Source organism: Saccopteryx leptura, chromosome 4 (genome assembly GCF_036850995.1).
Source record: "Saccopteryx leptura isolate mSacLep1 chromosome 4, mSacLep1_pri_phased_curated, whole genome shotgun sequence".
In the NCBI taxonomy this organism is placed as follows: Eukaryota; Metazoa; Chordata; class Mammalia; order Chiroptera; family Emballonuridae; genus Saccopteryx; species Saccopteryx leptura.
Window position 1 is genome coordinate 218,144,783 of NC_089506.1, and position 21,709 is coordinate 218,166,491.

The following is a 21,709-nucleotide window of genomic DNA, read 5'->3' on the forward strand; positions in this document are numbered from 1 at the left end:
AATTTATTTTATTTTATCTTATCTTTTAAATATTTTTAAATTTCAGTTGACACACAATTTTATATTAGTTTCAGGTGTATGACATAGTGATCAGACATTTATGTTTCTTACAATGTGATCACCCAGATATGTGTAGTACCATCTGACACCATACATAGTTATTACAGTGTTATTCCCTATGCTGTACTTTACATGTTCATGACTGGATTTTATAACTGCTCATCTGTACGTCTTAATCCCTTTCACCTTCTACGGATCTGTTCTCTGTATCTATGAGTTTGTGTCTATTTTGTTTGTTCATTTAACTTTTTTTTTAAGATTACACATATAAATAAAATCATGTAGGATTTGTCTTTCTCTGCCTGACTTGTTTCCCTTAGTGTATGTAATACCCTCCAGGTCTGTCCGTGTTGTTGCAAATGGTAAGATTTGATTGTTCTTTTTATGGTTGAGTAATATTCCCTGGTATATGGGTACCACTTCTTCTGCATCCATTAATGGACATGTAGGCTGCTTTTATATCTTGGCTATTGTAAATAATGCTGCCGTAGATATACGAGGGCATGTATCTTTTGAAATCAGTGTTTCAGGGTTGTTTTTTTTTGAGAGATACACAGGTGTGTGTGGATTGCTGCGTCATTAAGGTAGTTCTATTTTTGAACCGGTAGAGAGCTTGTCGCCATTTTCTTTAGCTCTTGTTCTGGAGTTTTGTCCTGGTCTTTCCCTTGGGACATGTGTCCTTGTCTCCTCATTTTGGCTGTCTCCCTGTGTTTGTCACCGTGGATTAGGTAGCTCTGCTACATCTCTCGGTCTTGAGAGAATGGCCTTATGGGTCCAGGGGTGCCATCTCCCCGGCCACCTGAGCCAGGTGCTCCAGGTATGTCCCTCGTGTGGGCGGTGTGTGTGCCCTCCCGCCGCAGTGGAGCCCTGATTGTTGTTGGCATGTCGGTGGGTGAGGCTGGCCCTCCGGCTGAGTGGCTGTGGGGGCTGGCTGTGAGTACAGGGGATGAGATATTGTGTGGGGGCTCACAGCACAGAGTGGGTGTCACCTTAGCAGGGCCCCGGTGCCAGCGAGGTCTGCCCTTTGGACGTGTTATTGGTGAAATTGGTTGTGAGGTGAGCTGGTGTGTTCTGAAGCCAGCCACTGGGTGTGTTGGTTTTGGAGCCTCTTGAGATGGGTTCCACTGAAGGCCAGAGTCAGCCAGCACTTGTGCTGGGCTCGGGGCCATCTGGTAGGAGCTATATAGTCACCTGCGGCTGGCTGCCACTTGTGCTGGGCTTGGAAGTGCTTGGGAGAAGTTATGCCGTGAACCGAGGCTGGCTGCCACTTGTGTCAGGCTTGGGGACCCTTTGCTGGGCACCACAATGCAAGCTGAGATGAACCGCCACTTGTGCTGGGCTTGTGGCTGCTTAGTTGAAACTATGTTTCAAGCCAAGTCTGGTCATAGCTTATGCCAGGCTTGGGCCAGTTAGCAAGAGGTACAAGGTATACTGAGGCTGCCACTGTTTGTTTGGGGTTTGTGGACCTGTGAGATCCACCCGGCATGCCCACTAAGGGGTGATGCTCTGCCCAACTGGGGCGTTGGTTCGTTGCAACCGGACCCATTCTAGCACCTGAGGTGGAAGCCATGGAGCCATCCTCAGCACCCGGGCCAACTTTGCTCCAATGGAGCCTTGGCTGCAGGAGGGGAAGAGAGAGAGAGAGAGCAAGGAGAGGGGGAAGGGTGGAGAAGCAGATGGGCACTACTTCTGTGTGCCCTGGCCGGGAATCGAACCCAGGACTTCCACACGCTGGGCTGATGCTCTACCACTGAGCCATCTGGCCAGGGCTGATTGTTTTCTCATATGTGCCTTGACTGAGAGGCTCCAGCTGAGCCAGTGACCCCTTGCTCAAGTCAAAGACCTTGGGCTCAAGCCAGCATCCACAGGGTTATGTCTATGATTCCACACTCAAGCTGGCAACCTCACGATTTCAAACCTGGGTCCTCAGCGTCCCAGACCGATGCTCTATCCACTGGGCCACCTCCTGGTCAGGATGAATTTTATTATAAGTAAATAAACCTGACCTAAAAACAAAATAATTTTATTGACGGGATGTCGGCGAGGCTGCTCTCAGTGCTGCGTGGGGCAGAAGTCAGATTACAGCGAGCCAGGTCTTGATGTCCCCTGCAGGCTTCCTTCCTAGAACTGGCCCCACTCTGAAATTGCTGTAGACATCTGCATGCTATGTTACTGTTCCTTCTGCTCCCCCTGCTGCGGCAGGAGCCCTGGAAGGCTGTGTCTCCGAACCCTTGTTTGCCAAATGAAGGAATGAATGACCAAATGGATGAATCCTGTGGGTGAATGCTACATATTGACATTGAACATACTTTTGTTTTTCTTAAACATATTTTTAAAATCATTTTAAAAGTAGACATTACTTCTCAATATCATATAAAAATATTCCTGTAGAAATAGTATATTTTTAATTTAAGCCAGTTGATTCCTCATTAGCTAGACTGCCAACTTTGATTTTTTTTACCCCCTAAAGACTTCCAATGCATTGAAAAAATATCTTGTCTGCTCTTCCAGGCTTTTCTGGAATTTCTGTCTGTATTTTCCAATCTAACTTCTTCTTTGTTATTCTTCCCCACCCCCCACCCCCACCCCCACCCCAAGAGGAAGAGACAGGAAGGGAGAGAAAGAAAGGGGAGGAGAGAGATGAGAAGCATCAACTCATAGTTGCGGCACCTTAGTTGTTCGTTGATTGCTTTCTCATATGTGCCTTGATCCGGGGGGAGCTCAAGTCAAATCAATGACCCCTTGCCCAAGCCTGTGACCTTGGGCTTCAAGCCAGTGACCTTGGGTTTCAAGTCAGTTACTTTGGGCTCAAACCAGCGACCTTGGGATCCTGTCGATGGTCCCACACTCAAGCAGGCGACCCCACGCTCAAACTGTCAAGCTTGCAGTCAACCGAAGAGCCTGTGCTCTAGCCGATGACCTTGGGGTTTTGAACCAGGGCTCTCAGCATCCTGGTCGACGCTCTATCCAGTGTGCCACCACTGATCAGACCTCTTTGCTATCTTAATCGTCTCCCTGCAGCACCATTTGGGGTAGATCCTCACCCACTGCTCATCAGCTCGAATACGTGCTTCTTCCTCTGTCAGCACATTCAAATGAGGACTTACCATGAATTATAGAGGCTCGTGTCTACTCCACAGGGCTTTCCCCAGCAGGCGGGACTGTCCTTCACAGGGAGAAACACCCTGTTCTCTGATTTCAGTGGAAGATGTATGTGATCCTGGTCTCATCTCTTTCAGATCGGCTCGTACTTCGGGGCCTCCCTCTGCTCCGTGGACGTGGACAGAGATGGCAGCTCCGACCTGGTCCTCATCGGGGCTCCCCATTACTACGAGCCGACCCATGGGGGCCGGGTGTCTGTGTGTCCCGTGCCCCGGGGGGTGAGTGGCTGATGAGGAGACCTGGGCTGGGTGGGGCCTGGGCGTGGGGTGGTGGGGTGGCCCGGGTCGGGGACTGGCACTGGTTTTGTTCTGCAGAGGGCCAGGTGGCAGTGTGAGGCTGTTCTGCGTGGGGAGCAAGGCCACCCCTGGGGCCGCTTTGGGGCGGCCCTGACAGTGCTGGGGGACGTGAATGGGGACAGGCTGACGGACGTGGCCATCGGGGCCCCGGGAGAAGAGGAAAACCGGGGTGCTGTCTACCTATTCCACGGGGCCTCAGGACTGGGCGTCAACCCCACACACAGCCAGGTGAGACCCCATCACTGTCCCTGTCACGACAGTCGCCTCTTTGCTGACCTGCTCCTTTCTAATTCAATGTTCCCACAGCTGCCCAATTAGTTCTCCCAGGATGCCTTTCAGAACCTTTAAAAATGATAACATACTTCACAGAAACCTCAAAGACTCCTCGATACGAGGTGAAGTCATACCGCAAATTCTTACCACGGCACGGGTGGGGCAGCGACACCTGCCCTGTACCGACGGGCAGACAAGGCGTGGGCGGGAGGAAGGGCCAGACGGATGTGTTGGGACGTGGGCACTCCTTTCTTCTGAATCTGCGTCCTGACAGGGTGACCAGCAGCAGTCCTGGTTTGCTGACATCTGTCCTGGTTTTAGACCGAAAGTCTCCCATCTCAGGACAGACACCTTTACAGCTGGTCACCCTACCGGCACTGCATGGTTCAGGGGGCCGCGACTGGTGCGGTCACACAGAGTCCCTCTCTCAGGAAATTCAGAGAAGTTTCCAATGTACAAAGCAAAGTTGCAAGAATTGCACCGTGAACACCGGTATGTTTAACAGTCTAGAATCTGCAAGGAACATTGTGCTCGATCCCACAGTGCTCGATCCCACACCCGGTGGTTTTCCACAGTGCAGCTTTTTTTTTCATGCATTTCAAAGTAAGTCGCAACACCTGTCCGCCTCGCCCATGAATATCGCAGCATGTATACCAGAAACTACAATCCAATTATTTACTTTGTGTCATTTTTAAGATGAAGTTTACAAACCGGAAACGCACAGACCTTTAGCCTATGCAGTGGCTTTTAACAAATGCATACGCCTGTCTGTCGTAACCTAGCCTCCTATCAAAGGACAGAACATCATCAGCCACTCCAGAAAGTTCCCTCCTGCCCCGTCCCTCTCGCTCTCTGACCCCATCCCATCCTGGAGGAAACTTCGGTTCTGATTGTTTTCTACCATGGATTTATTTTGCCCGTTCTAGAACTGTGGGGGCCCCGGGATTTTTTTTTTTTTTTTTTTTTACAGACGCTCTGGCTGTCAGCCAAGGCTAAGCACAGCCGCCACTCACTGCTCTCTGTCAGGGCGCCTCTTCCACAACTGTGCGGATATTGTAATTGTGCCGCTTTTCATGGGTGCCTGTTGCTTCTCTGTGGAATTTAAAAGCTCTGGTTTGACTTTATTTTGATTACAAAAGCTTTACATGCTTATACAGATTTCTAAATCTAAAGTAGACAGTGGAAACCCTAATTCCCTTCCGTTATCTGCACCCTAACTCACCCCACAAAGGAAAATGAGGGTCAGGGGAGGGGACTTTATGTGTCTGCACACAGGACGTCTACCGCACAGACTCTGGCATTAAAAACAAACACAAAAGAAAGAGATCATGTTATCCTGTTGTTCCACATTTGCCTTTTTCACTTGCTTTTTTCTGATGACCAGGGCAGGAGGTGTTCAGTGTTTGGGGAAGCAAACAGACTGGGGATCCCCCAATCACTACATTATACAGAATTTTAGGCCCTGGTCAGTTGGCTCAATGGTAGAGCATTGGCTCGGCATGTGGATGTTCCAGGTTTGATTCCCGGTCAGGGCACATAGGAGAGGCGCCCATCTGCTTCTCCATCTCTCTGCCTCTTGCTTCTCTCTCTCTCTCTCTCTCTCTCTCTCTCTCTTCCCCTCCCACAGCAATTAGGCTAAATTAGAGCGAGTTGGTCCTGGATGCTGAGGATGGCTCCATGGCCTCTGCCTCAGGCACTAAGAAGAGCTCAGTTACCGAGCAACAGAGCAATGCCCTAGATGGGCAGAGCATCACCCCTTAGTGGGCTTGCCGGGTGGATCCCAGTCAGGGCTCATGGAGGAGTCTGTCTATCTGCCTCCCCTCCTCTCACTGAATAATAATAAAAAAAAAGAATTTCAAAAGAAAACTCCACCCCAACAGAATATAATACATTTTTCTCAAAAAATTTGAGGTATAATGTACACACAGTGAACACGCCAATCTTAAGTGATGAGTCTGTACGGGTCTGTGAACCCGAGCGAGCACCACTGAGATACAGCCAACGCCCAGCACCCCACACTTCCCTTCAGCTGACAAAAATCGCTTTAAAAAAATGACAGTAAAATGTACACGGCATACAATTCACCCTTTTAACCATTTCAAGTGTGTGGCTCAGCGTCCTTCGGTCCATGACAAGGACACTTAACGTTTCTGTTCATCCGGCTGTTACTCTCCGGTGTCGCCCTCGCACGGAGACGAGAGAGGCACCAGCGTTCTCCAAGGCTGAGTGTGGAAAACGACAACTTCCACGCCCGCGCCGTGGTCTCCTCTTTCCCGCCCGCACCGTGGTCTCCTCTTTCCCGCCCCTCGTCCTGAGAAGGCCGCTCTCAGCCCTCTCGGCGGTTCTCGTGCTTCCCGAGGACACTGCTTTCTGCTTCCTGACGTCTGTCTCGGCCCCCACTCCACACTCTGGGAGATGAGGACTGGGCTCTTCCAGACCCCCCCCCTTCGCCACATCTGCGCCTGCCTTCCACGCCCCCCCCAGGCCCCCCCTTCGCCACGTCTGCGCCTGCCTCCCACGCCCCCCCCAGGCCCCCACTCCTTGTATTGATGTGCTCGCTCTGGGTAGATCCGTGTTCCGTGTGGACACCCGTCGGTCCGCGCCGATGACAGAGTCGGCCGGGTCAAATAGGGTACTATGCTGCTCCTCCCCCCCCCCCGGGAAACTCTCTGTTTCCCCTCCAAACCCCAGCTAAGGAATGGGAACTTTGGGGGTTGCCTCAAGACTGTGGTCTAGGCCCTGGCCGGTTGGCTCAGTGGTAGAGCGTCGGCCTGGCGTGCGGGAGACCCGGGTTCGATTCCTGGCCAGGGCACACAGGAGAAGCGCCCATTTGCTTCTCCACCCCCCCTCCTTCCTCTCTGTCTCTCTCTTCCCCTCCCGCAGCCGAGGCTCCATTGGAGCAAAGATGGCCCGGGCGCTGGGTATGGCTCCTTGGCTTTTGCCCCAGGCTCTAGAGTGGCTCTGGTCGTGACAGAGCGACGTCCCGGAGGGGCAGAGCATCGCCCCTGGTGGGCGTGCCGGGTGGATCCCGGTCGGGTGCATGTGGGAGTCTGTCTGACTGTCTCTCCCCGTTTCCAGCTTCAGAAAAATACAAAAAAAAAAAAAAAAGACTGTGGTCTAAAGCTGACTAGTTGCCCTAATTCCTTGAGAAATCGTGGAAGGTGAGACTTTTTGTATCTTTTTAAAATTAATTTTAGAGGCCCTGTCCCATAGGTTAAGTGGATAGAGTGTCGGCCTGCTGTATGGATGTCCTGAGTTCGATCCCCAGTCAGGGCACACAGGAGAAGCGGCCATCTATCTGCTTCTCTTCCTCTCCCTCTCCTCCTCTCCCCCTCTCCCCCTCTCGCCCTCTCCTCCTCTCCCCCTCTCCTCCTCTCCTCCTCTCCCCCTTTCCCCCTCCTCTGCTTCTCCTCCTGCAGCCAGTGGCTCAATTGGTTCGAGCGCCGGCCCTGGGCGCTGAGGATAGCTCGGTTGATTTGAGCATCAGCCCCAGATGGGGTTGCCAGGTGGATCCCAGTCGGGGTGCATGTGGAAATCTGTCTCACTCTCTCCTCCTCTCTTTTTGCTTAAAATAAATAAATGAAAATAAAAACATTAACTTTAGGGAGAGAGAAAGAAGCATGACTTGTTGTTCCACCCACTTATGCATTCATTGGTTGATTCTTGTATGTGCCCTGCTGGAGAATTGAACTCACAACTTCCGAGTAGCAGGACGATGCTCTAACCAGCTGAGCTACCCAGCCAGCGCCAGACCTGATGGAGCCCGGACGATCTCTCCTTGGGTCTCCATGGGCAGCCGAGTGACACACTTCCCTGTTCTTTCTCACCCCTCTTCTCCTCTCCTCTTCCCTGCTCTTAGCGCATCGCAGGCTCCCAGCTGTCCCCCAGGCTCCAGTCCTTCGGGCAGTCACTGAGCGGGGGCCAGGACCTCACGATGGACGGACTGGTGGACCTGGCCGTGGGGGCCCGGGGGCACGCGCTGCTGCTCAGGTGAGACCCTCTTTGGAGCACCCCAGGTGGTGATCTCCCCTTTAAGGAGAAGCTTTGCTGTCTGGAGGCCCCGATGTCCCTCTGGTGTCTCCACAGGTCCCAGCCCGTGCTGAGAGTTGAGGTGACCATGAACTTCACACCCAGGGAACTGGCGAGGGATGTGTTTGAGTGTGGAGAACGTGTGGTGAAGGGCCAGCCCGCCGGGGAGGCCAGAGTCTGTCTCCGCGTCCACAAGAGCACACGGGACCGGCTGAGAGAAGGTGAGGCTGGAGTTGGGTCTCAGCCGCGTAGATGACCGGGGACGCGGACGGGCGGCCCAGCCTTCTCAGCCTCCCTGGCAATTCAGAGAGCAAATGGATCACAGGCCCTAGCAGCCTTCCCCAAGTTTGGCTGGAGTAAGCAGATGGTCCCCCTGCTGGGTGGGGGGGCCAGCAGACCCCGTGGAAGGAGTAAGCACGAGGCACCCCCTCTCTCTGTGCTCCAGCGAACCGGGGGCTCCACACCTGTGAGTGAACTGGGATTTGTTTTAACTAAAAACTCATTGAAAGGGGAGTTTGTGTTGATGAGGCTAACTACAAATTCACAAAGCATTCAGACATGCATTTTATCACAATGAACTTGACTTCTTTCTTTGTTTCTACTTTTTTTTTGTATTTTTTTGTATTTTTCCGAAGTTGGAAGCAGGGAGGCAGCGAGACAGACTCCCGCATGCACCGACTGGGATCCACCTGGCATGCCCACCGAGTGGTGATGCTCTGCCCATCTGGGCCATTGCTCCATTGCAACCGGAACCATTCTAGCACCTGAGGCAGAGGCCATGGAGCCGTCCTCAGTGCCTGGGCCAACTTTGTTCCAGTGGAGCCTTGGCTGTGGGAGGGGAAGAGAGAGAGAGAGAGAGAGAGAGAGAGAGAGAGAGGGAGAAAGGAGGGGGGGGGAGTGGAGAAGCAGATGGGCGCTTATCCTGTGTGCCCTGACTGTGAATTGAACCCGGGACTTTCACATGCTGAGCCAAAGAAATAGTGGGCCCTGGCCAGCTGGCTCAGTGGTAGAGTGTTGGCCTGGCATGTGGAAGTCCCAGGCTCAATTCCTGGTCAGGGCACACAAGAGAAGCACCCATCTGCTTCTCCACTCCTCCCCCTCTTGCTTCTCTCTTTCTCTCTCTCTCTCTTCCTCTTTTGCAGCCATGGCTTCATTGGAGCGAGTTGGCCCCAGGTGCTGAGGATGGCTCCATGGCCTCTACCTCAGGCACTAAGAAGAGCTTGGTTGCTGAGCAACGGAGCAATGCTCCAGATGGGCAGAGCATCACTCTCTAGTGGGCGGGCTTGCTGGGTGGATTCCAGTCAGGGCCCATGTGGGAGTATGTCTCTGCCTCCCCTCCTCTCACTGAACAAACAAACAAACAAACAAAAAAGTAAGTAAGTAAATAAATAAATAGTGGTGAAGAATTTTCTAGAACTGATGAAAGAAATCAAGATTCTCTAACACACCACAGCAGGATGAGTATAAAGGAAACTGTACCATGGTGCATACACTGGTGTACACAACCCTATACATTGTGATAGACCATGGCACAAACTGCTGAAGATTAAAGACAAAGGAAAAAAAAGTTGAAAGCAGGTAGAAAAAATATACTTAATTTTCTAATATGTGACAGAATAGCTATAATTTATTGAGCACTTACTATGTGGCAGGTGCTGTGCTAAGTGCTTTATAGACACTATTTCATTTCATTTTCACCACTGGGAAGGTACAGTTATTGTCCTCAACTTATAAAAATAAGGAATTGTCTTGGCCGGATAGCTTGGTTGGTTAGAGCATCATCCCAAGGGGGCAGAGGTTGCTGGTTCGATTCCCGGTCAGGGCACATGCAGGAACAGATTGATGTTCCTGTCTGTCTTTCTCCCCTTCCCTCTCTTGCTAAAATCAATCAATAAAGAAATAATAATAAAAAGAAATTGAGACTCAGAGAGGTCAAGCAACACGCCCAAAGTCACCCAGTGGGGAGCAGGGGAGCCGGCCCTGCCACGCCCTCCTGTTTGACTCCGGAGTCGGGCTCCTCCCCATTGTGATGCTCTGCCCCTCAGGAGACATCCAGAGCGTCGTCACATACGACCTGGCTCTGGACTCAGGTCGCCGACATCCTCGGGCCATTTTTGATGAGACGAAGAACAGCACGTTCAGACGGATACGGATCTTGGGGCTGATCCAGAATTGCGAGACTCTGAAGCTACGGTTGCCGGTGAGCAGAGGGTGGCCGTTCCCCTGGGTCCTCCCGGCACGGGGTGGGCTTGGGAAGCCGAGAGGGCGTCCCCCCCAATCGCCACTATCTCTCAGGAGTGTGTCGAGGAATCAGTGACCCCCATTGTCCTGCGTCTCAACTTCTCCCTGGAGGGGCAGTCCTTGCCCTCTTTCGGGCACCTCCGGCCAGTGCTGGCTGTGGATGCCAAGACGCTCTTCATGGCCTCGGTGAGTCCTGGGGTCGGGGTCCCGCGGGGGCCCGGAAGGGCCAAGATGGTTCGCATTCGTTGTATTTCATTTCCAATCATTCTACTTCGGTATTTTATTTGATTGCTCAGTTTCCCATTATTTCATGATTTCCTTTCATTCCATTTTATCATAGTCTATTTTTCTTTTCTTTTCTTTTCTTTTCTTTTCTTTTCTTTTCTTTTCTTTTCTTTTTTTGCAGCTCCCCTTCGAGAAGAATTGCGGCAATGACAGCATCTGCCAGGATGACCTCAGCCTCACCTTCAGCTTTATGAAGTGAGCTTCCTTTCCTCCTTGCTGCTTCCAAGCTCGCACAGGACCTGGTGCCCTGCTCGCCAGGCCCGGCCCGTGAGGGAGCCTGGCACAGCGGCTGCTGGTGGGGGGTGGTGCCCGTGAGGGAGCCTGGCACAGTGGGGCTGCTGGCGGGAGGTGGTGCCCGTGAGGGAGCCTGTCCCCTGTCCTCTCTCCAGTGGCCTGGCACAGCGGGGCTGCTGGTGGGGGGTGGTGCCCGTGAGGGAGCCTGTCCCTTGTCCTCTCTCCAGTGGCCTGGCACAGCGGGGCTGCTGGTGGGGGGTGGTGCCCGTGAGGGAGCCTGTCCCCTGTCCTCTCTCCAGTGGCCTGGCACAGCGGGGCTGCTGGTGGGGGGTGGTGCCCGTGAGGGAGCCTGTCCCTTGTCCTCTCTCCAGTGGCCTGGCACAGCGGGGCTGCTGGTGGGGGGTGGTGCCCGTGAGGGAGCCTGTCCCCTGTCCTCTCTCCAGTGGCCTGGCACAGCGGCTGCTGGCGGGGGTGGTGCCCGTGAGGGAGCCTGGCACAGTGGGGCTGCTGGTGGGGGGTGGTGCCCGTGAGGGAGCCTGTCCCTGTCCTCTCTCCAGTGGCCTGGCACAGCGGCTGCTGGCGGGGGTGGTGCCCGTGAGGGAGCCTGTCCCCTGTCCTCTCTCCAGTGGCCTGGCACAGCGGCTGCTGGTGGGGGTGGTGCCCATGAGGGAGCCTGGCACAGCGGCTGCTGGCAGGGGTGGTGCCCATGAGGTGCCCGTCCCGTCCTCTCTCCAGTGGCCGCGCTCCTTCCCACCAGAGCACATTTCCCGCAGGGAGGCCCTTGGTAGCTCATCACCTGCTTTGTTGCCCCCACAGCCTGGACACCCTGGTGGTGGGGGGTTCCCCAAACCTCAATGTAACTGTGACTGTGAGAAACCGGGGCGAGGACTCCTACGGGACGCAGGTCGCTGTCTTCTACCCGCCTGGCTTGTCCTACCAGAAGGTGTCAGGGGTCCAGGTAGCCAAATTCTTCTCGGGCTCCGTTTGCCTTTGTGTCCCCAGTCCCCACGGCCGGTGGCTGACCGCGCCGCTCCGCCTCCCTTGCCTTCCAGAACCAGCTCTCCTGGCGGACCTGGCGCGTGAACTGTGACTCTGATCCATCCCCCAAAGGGTCCTGGCACAGTAGCAGCTGCGACATAAACCACCCCATCTTCCCAGACAGCTCAGAGGTCAGGCTGCTGACGCCTCCTCGCCTCTTATCTGTCTTCTGTCTTCTGAATTCTCTCTCTCTTTCTCTCTCTCTCTCAAGTAGTGGTTCCTTCTCTGAGAAGCAGCTTTACTGAGATATAACTCATATCCCACACGGTTCACTCATTTAACGTGTACACATTCAGCGGCTCTTACATTGTTCACAGCGTTGTCCGTCCATCACCACGATCAATTCCAGAATCTTTTCTTACCCCAAGAAATGACCCTGTTCCCCTTAGCCTGCAGCCCCAGTCCTCCTGTCTCTCTCAGCCCCAGGTGACCGACCTCTTTCTGTCCTAGAGTCACCTGTTCCGGACATTTCGTATAAATGGAATTCTATAATGTGTGGTCCTTTGTGACCAGCTTCTCTCATGCTCTCAAAGATCATCCATGTTGCAGAACTTTCTTCCTCTTTTCTGCTGAGTAATATTTTGTTATATTGGATGCACTACATTTTTTTCCCCCCATTTTTCCAAAGCTGGAAACAGGGAGGCAGTCAGACAGACTCCTGCATGTGCCCGACCGGGATCCACCCGGCATGCCCACCAGGGGGCGATGCTCTGCCCCTCTGGGGCATCGCTCTGTTGCATCCAGAGCCATTCTAGCACCTGGGGCAGAGGCCACAGAGCCATCCTCAGCGCCCGGGCCAACTTTGCTCCAGTGGAGCCTTGGCTGCGGGAGGGGAAGAGAGAGACAGAGAGGAAGGAGAGGGGGAGGGGTGGAGAAGCAGATGGGCGCTTCTCCTGTGTGCCCTGGCCGGGAATCGAACCCAGGACTCCCACACGCCAGGCCGACACTCTACCGCTGAGCCAACTGGCCAGGGCCACATTTTTTTTATTTTTATTCATTCTTCAGTTGATGAACATTTGGGTTGTTTCTTCACTCTTATTTTGGTTTCTCCTTTCTCCAACCCCAGGTCATCTTTAATATCACATTGGATGTGGACCCTAAAGCTTCCCTGGGAGACAGACTACTTGTCAAAGCCAATGTGACCAGGTGCGTTGTGTCCGGTCCCCTGCTTTAGGTCACAGCCCTCTGCCCAGGGTGAACCCCTGTCCTCTCCCCACTGGCTCTCACTTCAGCTCATTCAGTCAACAAACACTGGATGAGCACCCACCCTGTGCCAGACATTGGGGCCAATGCCGGTGGGAGACAGGGACGGACAGGACAGCTGTGGTCACTGCCCTCGCGGAGGTTATCATCAGTGGCAAAGAGAGACAGGAAAGCTGGCGATTACAGTACAGTGTGAAATGAACCATGTCCTATGCTCTTGGGAGCTTGGGGTTCAGAGAAGATTCCTGAAGAAGATAGGTTTAGGCTGTGAGTGAACCGAATAAAGGCGTAAACTGGGGCGGGCGTGAAGACAGAATACAGGAACTGTGTACCGAGCGAGCCGGCCTGGTGGCCGGGGAGCTCAGGCTGTGTATGAGGGTGGCTCGAGCACGGACGGTGGGGGAATTTAAGGAGTTGGTGAGATACTGGCGGTGTCATAACCTGACGGATGTGATTAGAAAATGAGCAGTTTAATTTGGGAGTGACAATGGTCCCATTTGCGTGGTAGAAAGACCGCTGTCCAGGGGGCTTGGGTTTCGGGTGGGGGCAGTTCGGAATGCCAGGAGCAGCGAGAAAGTGTCACGGACACCCAGGTGAGTAGGAAGGGCCTGGCCCAGGTAGAGGCGTGGGCGGGGGGTGGACCATGCCGTTAACAATGCAGAAAGAGCAGAGCTTGGTGGCAGGTTTGAGGTGGGTAGAGGGGGAGGGGAGAAGGAAAGAGCTCTCTGTTTCCCTCCAGTGAGAACAACATGCTCAGGACCAACAGAACCGAATTCCAGCTGGAGCTGCCTGTCAAATACGCGGTCCACGTGGTGGTCACCAGGTGCCGGCTTCCAGAGCTCTCCTTGTGCCTCTGCTATGGGGCGGGGCGGGGCCCACTGTGCGCCAGTGTGTGTGTGTGTGTGTGTGTGTGTGTGTGAGAGAGAGAGAGAGAGAGAGAGAGAGAGAGAGTCTGTGCACACAGCCTGTGTGTGTCTGAGGGTATACGTGCATGTGTGCATGGCATTATTATTTTTTTTTATGTGACAGAGAGAGAGAGAGAGAGAGAGAGAGAGAGAGGGACAGATAGGGACAGACAGACAGGAAGGGAAAGAGATGAGAAACACCAAGTCTTCATTGCGGCTCCTTAGTTGTTCATTGATTGCTTTCTCATATGTGCCTTCACCAGGGGGCTATAGCAGAGTGAGTGACCCCTTACTCAAGCCAGAGACCATGGGGTCATGTCTATGATTCCATGCTCAAGCCAATGACCTCAGGGTTTTGAACGGGGCCCTCTGCGTCCCTGTCCGATGCTCTATCCACTGCACCACCGCCTGGTCAGGTTGCATGGGCATTTGTGTGTGTGTGTGTGTGTGTGTGTGTGTGTGTACGTGTGCACATGCATGTGTGTGTGGTCCAAACCGGTCTACACATCGCCCCCTGCACACCATCCTGCTCACACCTTCCCAGGGCTGCAATCACCCATGTGCCTATTTGCCCCCTTACACACTTAGCCTGCGCCCCTCCCGCCCCCACCTTCCAGAACACTCCTGATGGTTCTGTCGCCTCCTGCCCCTTCTTCTTTCTGCCACCAGCCAGGAGGTCTCCACAGGATATCTCAACTTCACAGCTTCCCAGAAGACCAGCCACAGCATAAAGCATCAGTATCAGGTGGGGCGGCCGCAGCGGCCAGAAGGGAAACCCATGAGCCAGGAACGCAGGAACGGCGACGGGCGCTGACGCCGGCGCCTGCTGTGTGCCGGGCTCTGCCCCAGGCCGGCTCTCACTCTGCCCACGCACAAGCGTGCACACGTGCGTGTGTACACAGTCCTCCCTGGGTACCTGCGGGGAGTTAGTCCTGGGACTCCCCCCCCCCCCCCCACCAACCTGTCACCAAAATCTGCGGAGGCTCCAGTCCCTTCGATAAAACGGTGTCGTATTGATGTATAACCTCCCGTAGACTTTAAATCTAGATGACATAGAGCCCCAAAGGCCGCGCAGATGCTGTGTACGTAGCTGTGACGCTGTATTGTTTGGGGGAATAATGACCAGAGAGGGAAGCCTGGACACCTGAGGCAACCGGCGTAGGCCTGACTCCTCAGTGCCCGTCAGCAGCCAGGGAACCTTTTCTCTCTGAAGAGCCCTCTGACCCTCGCTTGGCTTTAATCCGAGGATGCAGAATTGTGCGCCCGCCCGCCCATACGCAATTTGCGCGTTTTTATCTTCATAACGACTCAGTGACAGAGTCGTTGTCGTCCCCTCCCCTAGTTTACCGATGAAGGAAAGGGCGCAAGAGGTTAACAAAACACGCCCGTGGTCTCAGCGAGGGGATGGGCCCCTACTCAGGACCAGCCTGTCTGGCTCCTGGACGTGTGTTTACTACGTGTGCTACACGTGACTGCCTCCCAGCAGGCATCCCGTGGCAGGGAGGGCGCTCGGGAGGTACACGTGACTGCCTCCCAGCAGGCACCCCGTGGCAGGGAGGGCGCTCGGGAGGTACACGTGACTGCCTCCCAGCAGGCATCCCGTGGCAGGGAGGGCGCTCGGGAGGTACACGTGACTGCCTCCCAGCAGGCACCCCGTGGCAGGGAGGGCGCGCGGGAGGTACACGTGACTGCCTCCCAGCAGGCACCCCGTGGCAGGGAGGGCGCTCGGGAGGTACACGTGACTGCCTCCCAGCAGGCACCCCGTGGCAGGGAGGGCGCTCCGGAGGCCTTTTCTGACTGTGCTGGGCTGTCAGGAGGGGGGAGGCTGGCGGTGGGCTCAGAGAAGGCACGGCGCTGATACCCGCCCCTTCCCAACACCTGGCAGTTCGAAAACCTGGGGCAGAGGGACCTGCCCGTCAGTCTGGTCTTCTGGGTCCCCGTCCAGCTGAACCAGGTGACCGTGTGGGACCACCTCCAATTCGACTTCTCCGAGGTAAGCCGAGCTGAGGCTGGACAATGGCCCAGCTCTTCCCTCCGCAGTCCTGGTCTTTCCTAAAAATCTCTGCCAGGCTTTGGGGCGGTTTTGACCCGCTGCCGGACCTAGGACACCGCGCCCTCTTTCAGGGTGGAACCCGGAGCCTCTTCTCTCGCTTCATAGTGTCTCTATGTCCCCAGAACCTAACAAGTGTCTCTATGTCCCCAGAACCTAACAAGTGTCTCTGTGTCCCCAGAACCTAACCAGAACGTGCCACATGAAGAAGAGTGACCCCCCTCGCTCTGACTTCCTGGCTCAGCTTAGGAAGACCCCCGTGCTGGTGAGCATAAGTGTAGCCTCAGCTTTGGGGCCACGGGCAGACTCAGCACTGTCCCCTCGTGGGTGCCCGGTACCGTCTCTCAGCCGCGTGGTGGAGCGCGTGGAGCGCTGTCTGCGTCCGGCTCTCTCAGCTGCCTCTCCCCTCTCCTCCCTTCCCCAGAACTGCTCCGTCGCCGTCTGTCAGCGGGTCCAGTGTGACATCCCGGCCTTCAACAGCCGGGAGAAGTTCCAGGTCACCCTCCGAGGCAACCTCTCGTTTGACTGGTATATCAAGGTAGGCGGGGTCCCGAGGAGCAGGTGGTCCGGGCACGACACCACAGGGCCCCGGGGTCCAGCTCCACCCTGTCTCCCCCCTGCAGACTTCGCACGGCCACCTTCAGGTCGTGAGCACAGCGGAGATCCTGTTTGATAAGGGGACGTTTGTCCCGATGCCGGGACAGGAGGCATTTGTGAGGACCCAGGTATCTGCCTGTCTCGGGCGCTGAGGGACTGTTGGAAGGGGTAAGGGAGGCTGGGATTGTGGAGCTGTCTGGGTAAAGGGAGAGAGAGAGAGAGAGAGAGGTGGGGAGGAGGAGGGGGGGAGTGAGGCAGGGGCTGGGGGCCTGGGGTGGGGTAGTCATGAGGTTCAGCCTGGGCATGAGGTCCAGCTGGCGAAGCCGAGTCTGCCCCCCACCCCCACGCACCTGTCTCCCCTCACACTCCCCGCCACAGACGGAGACCAAAGTGGAGCCCTATGAAGTGCATAACCCCGTACCGCTCATCGTGGGCAGCTCCGTGGGCGGGCTGGTGCTCCTGGCCCTCATCACCGCCGGCCTGTACAAGGTATTCCCAGGGGGCGCCCTCCCCCCCCTCCCGTCCCCCTGCTGCTTTCTACCCGGCAGTGTCGTCACAGGGCGTGACTCTCAGCAGAGCTGCTCCTCTGTGACCTCTGGCAAGTCCCAGACCTCGCTTTCCTCGGCTGTAAAATGGGAATGTAAATGCCTGTTCGGAGCAGGTCACTGAGCTACTGTGGGCAGAGCACTGAGAGTGCGCCCTGGCACAGTGACCGCTATGCCGGGGCGGTGCCCCTCCCTCCGCTTCTAGCTCCTGTTTCCTTCATTCTGGGCCCGGACAGAGATGCCGTCTCCCTGCCCAGGTCCCTCCTCCACTTGGCTACATTGTTCCTTGTGCTCTCAGCCCCTCCACCTCCCCTCCTGGCCTGCACGCCCTTACCTGCTCCCCTGGCCTCGGTGACTGTGACCGATGGTTGTGACTCCTCCGCCCCTGACCTGTCACAGCTCGGCTTCTTCAAGCGGCAGTACAAGGACATGATGAGTGAAGCGGCTCCCGAGGCCGCCCCGCCCCAGTGACAGCGTCTCCTTCTGTCACCGAGCGGCCTCTCCTGAAGCCTTAGGACTTCGCTGAGACCGCCACGCAGGCTGCGAGAAGGACATGTCGCCTGTTAGGAGACCTGGGTGGTGACGTCTCACTCGGAAAGACCTGCTTAGGTTTCCATTTCCATTTGTGTGTGTGTGTGTGTGTGTGTGCGCGCGTGCGAGTGTGCGCATGAGGGTGTGTGGGCTATGTGTGTGTGACTCAGATGTCTCTTGCGTGGGGGCAAGTGGCTTCGGCAGACCCTGTCGGGCACAAGGAACTGCGTGGGCGTGCTTGTGGGTGGGTGGGGTGGCCATTCACCCTTCCTGCCGGACAGAGGTGACGGCAGCTCTCGTGGGTGAACTGAAAGCGAACGCAGCGCCTCCCCTCCGTGCGGAAGGAAGTGAGAACTCCCCTCGTGGGCGTGGGCGAGCGCGCAGACCCGGACCAGCGGCAGCCTGGCCAGCCGGGGACCACGGCAGCATGGAGAAGCCATGCTGGAACTGGTCCGGTCAGCCAGCAGGAGCTTGTCCAAACCCATTCCACCCTAGAGCTAGATGTGTCCAATGTGCCGTGCTGTGCTTCCCTTTTAGCCGTTCATTTATTTATTATTTCATGTTATTTTTACTTTTAGATGGATAAACCTGTTCATAGTACAAAAGTCAAAAGATGTGCGAGGGGGTGTGTGGAAAAGTCTCCAGTTCATCCTGGCCCCCCCCCCCGCCGTGGGAGCCACTTCCCAAGGGCAGTCTGTGTGTGTGCAGGTCTCCTACAGAGACGCCGGGCCTAATCAAACACACGCACACAACCCTTTTACACAGACGAGAGCACACGCTCTTTATACTGTTCTGCATCTTGCTTTTTCGTTAATATAGCTCAGACATTGTTTCATATAAGACATAAATTGCTTTCTTGCCCTTTTATACAGCTCAGTAACATTTTATTCTGTGGGTGAATCATAACATATTTTACCAGTCTCCTTTTGATATATTATTTCCAATTTCTTGCGATTAAAACAATGGTAAATTAAGCAATTGAATATATGTCATTTTTGTATATGGGTAGAGATAATTTATATGATACATCCCCAGAAATCCGGATTCTCTCAGAAGCAAACCCAAGATAAGAATTTGAGTGAAAGAATTTTTTTTATATAAATTTTTTATTTTAATGGGGTGACATCAATAAATCAGGGTACATATATTCAAAGAAAACATTTCCAGGTTATCTTGTCATTTAGTTCTGTTGCATACCCATCACCCAAAGAGAGATCGTCTTCTGTCACCCTCTATCCAGTTTTCTTTGTACCCCTCCCCCTCCCCCTCCCCCTCCTCCCCTCCCCCCACCCCCCGTAACCACCCCCCGCCTGTCCATGTCTCTTAGTCTCATTTTTATTTCCCACCAATGTATGGAATCCTGCAGTTCTTGTTTTTTTCTGATTCACTTATTTCACTCTGCATAATGTTATCAAGATTCTACCTGAGTGAAAGAATTTTATTTAAGAGTGTCATCATGAAATACCAATAGGGAATAGAAGTCTTATAACCAAGAATTTGCAGAAGTTCCATTGTAACTGGTAGAGATGTGGAAAAGGCTGGCCCCACTTCTATGGGCTGCAGCTCTGAGACGGGGTAGAGGCTGAGATTCTGGAGGGATATTTCAGCTGCAAGGGTGCCCATGGGGATCCTGGGGTCTCAGCCCCAAGCTGGGCTCCCCAGCCCAGAGTGCCAGAACTGGGAAGAGGTGCCCACATAAATCTGGCTGTGAAAATCAGGGAGCAGGGGGGGGGTCTGCTAGAGACACAGGAACCCTCCCAAAGGGCTGATACACAAAATGTCATTTGCAGCCTGGGCTTCAGCAAAGGTAAGGATGAGTGGACTAGAGCCGTGTTAGAGGAGATGGGTTTGTGACTCTGGGGAGAGAGCTGAAGGGACAGTCACTAGGATCCCTGAATCATTTTCTCACACCGCAGATGCCATCTTCCTTGGGTAGAGCACTCCTGTCTATGCATGGCATCGACCCGGGGAAAGCAATAGCCCTAACCCTCTGGACTCCCTTTTGCTCCACCCTGTGGAGCTTATGCCCTACTGAGGGCATAGCCAGAGGCTTTTTCCGTGACTGAGCCGAGTAGGCAGCTGGCAGGTGAAGGCAGCTGGAGGCAGATCTCAGGGTGCCTTGGGACTTTTGCTGACCTACCCCCAGGCTTGGTGTTGGTAAGAGCTAGCCTTGGTGTATGTATGTACAGCCTGGGCTTTCCTGTGTGTGCCCAGGCCCAGCAGAAGCAGCCACAAACTGTGGGTTGCTGGTAGCTCCATAAAAGTTATCCAGGGCTAGCCACAGGCCGTGTGTGACACTGGTCTGCACCAGTGTCCCTTTCCAGAGACCCAGAACCAACACACCCCGTGGCCAGCTTCAGACAACATCAGAGAAGGATCCAATAGGTTTGACAGCAGCATTTCCAAAGGGAGGTCGCAGCAGGCATCAAGCCCTGCAAAGAAGAATTCTGCTTTGTGTGGTTGGTCAGCACCTGCAGAGCAGCTCACACCCTCTGGTCAGGGTTGAGCCTCACAGTTAGACTGCCTAGGAGTTTATCCCACTCCTGATTGAGCCATTAGCAATCAAGACTCAATTACAACAGGAGGGCCCACGTAGTCCACACAAGGGGCTGTCCTGGAGCACCCAGATCAGGGGATCTGCAAGGAGACTGTGCCACCGATTCCCACAGGACATCTACCCCATAAGGCCACCTGGCCAAGATGGGGAGTCATAGCAGATCTACCTAATACATAGAAACAAACACAGAGAGACAGCCAAAATGGGGAGACAAAGGAACATGCTCCAAATGAAAGAACAGGAGAAATATTCAGAAAAAGAGCTAAATGAAATGGTGGCAAGCAAATTACCGGATATAGAATTTTAAAAATGCCTATAAAGATTCTCAAGGAACTTAGTGGGAGCTTCAACAAAGTGATAGCAAGCATAAAAAAAAAGAACATAAAAATCATAAAAAAAGAACCAGTCTTCTGAAATGAAGAATATGCTAGAAGGAATAAACAGTAGGTTGGATGAAGTGGAGGATCAAGCCAGCAATTTGGAAGACAACGTAGCAGAAAACACCAAATTATTGCAGAAAAAAAAATTAAGACAGTATATTTTAAGGCACCTTTGGGACAACATGAAGCATAACAATGTCCACATTATATAGGTACCAAGAGAAGAGAGAGAGAGCAAAGAATCAAGAACATATTTGAAGAACTAATAATGGAAAACTTCCCTAACCTGGTGAAAGAAAAAAAAAAAACACAACCATACAAATCCAGGAATTACAGAGAGTCCCAAAGAGGATGAACTCAAAGAGGCCTACACCAAGACATATCATAATTAAAATGATAAAGGTTGAAGACAATAAGATAATCTTAAAAGCAGCAAGAGAAATATAGTTACCCACAAGGGAGCTCCCATAAGACTGTTGGCTGGTTTCTCAAAAGAAACATTTCAGGCTAGAAGGGTCTGGCATGAAATACTCAATGTGATTAAAAGCAAGGACCTATACAACCAAGACTACTTTAGCCAGCAAAGCTATCATTTAAAATTTAAGGAGAAATGAAGAGCTTCCCAGACAAGAAAAAGCTAAAGGAGTGTGTTACCATCAAACCAATATTACAAGAAATGTTAAAAAGTCCTCTTTAAGAAGCAGAAAAAGAGAGAGGGAAAAAAACCCCAGAGGCACTTAGTTATAAAGAATAAAATTGCCTGACCTGTGGTGGCGCAGTGGATAAAGCGTCGACCTGGAATGCTGAGGTCGCCGGTTCGAAACCCTGGGCTTGCCTGGTCAAGGCACATATGGGAGTTGATGCTTCCAGCTCCTCCCCCCTGTCTCTCTCTCTGTCTCTCTCTCCTCTCTCTCCCTTAATGTCTCTCTCTCTCTCTCCTCTCTAAAAATGAATAAATAAAAATAAAAATTAAAAAAAAAAAGAATAAAATGGCAATAAATATGTACCTATCAATAATCATTTTATTTTTTTTATTTTTTTTTTTTTTTCATTTTTCTGAAGCTGGAAACAGGGAGAGACAGTCAGACAGACTCCCGCATGCGCCCGACCGGGATCCACCCGGCACGCCCACCAGGGGCCAAGCTCTGCCCACCAGGGGGCGATGCTCTGCCCATCCTGGGCGTCGCCATGTTGCGACCAGAGCCACTCTAGCGCTTGGGGCAGAGGCCACAGAGCCATGCCCAGCGCCCGGGCCATCTTTGCTCCAATGGAGCTTTGGCTGCGGGAGGGGAAGAGAGAGACAGAGAGGAAAGCGCGGCGGAG

General features: G+C 53.6%; 1 protein-coding gene across 1 annotated transcript in view; it reads left to right on the forward strand.

The window, feature by feature from the left end:
• Nucleotides 1-18,423, forward strand: part of ITGAM (integrin subunit alpha M) — a 53,969-nt gene extending 35,546 nt beyond the window's left edge. Inside the window, exons 13-30 of the mRNA XM_066383342.1 lie at nt 3,300-3,440; nt 3,537-3,746; nt 7,651-7,781; nt 7,878-8,041; nt 9,866-10,020; nt 10,116-10,247; nt 10,468-10,541; nt 11,397-11,538; nt 11,633-11,749; nt 12,685-12,764; nt 13,561-13,644; nt 14,396-14,471; nt 15,612-15,719; nt 15,958-16,041; nt 16,201-16,314; nt 16,400-16,501; nt 16,752-16,862; nt 17,318-18,423. Coding sequence (XP_066239439.1) covers nt 3,300-3,440; nt 3,537-3,746; nt 7,651-7,781; nt 7,878-8,041; nt 9,866-10,020; nt 10,116-10,247; nt 10,468-10,541; nt 11,397-11,538; nt 11,633-11,749; nt 12,685-12,764; nt 13,561-13,644; nt 14,396-14,471; nt 15,612-15,719; nt 15,958-16,041; nt 16,201-16,314; nt 16,400-16,501; nt 16,752-16,862; nt 17,318-17,389 — 2,097 coding nt within the window. The 3' untranslated portion in view covers nt 17,390-18,423. The remainder of the gene's footprint in view (nt 1-3,299; nt 3,441-3,536; nt 3,747-7,650; nt 7,782-7,877; nt 8,042-9,865; nt 10,021-10,115; nt 10,248-10,467; nt 10,542-11,396; nt 11,539-11,632; nt 11,750-12,684; nt 12,765-13,560; nt 13,645-14,395; nt 14,472-15,611; nt 15,720-15,957; nt 16,042-16,200; nt 16,315-16,399; nt 16,502-16,751; nt 16,863-17,317) is intronic.
• The last annotated feature ends 3,286 nt before the right edge of the window (nt 18,424-21,709 follow it).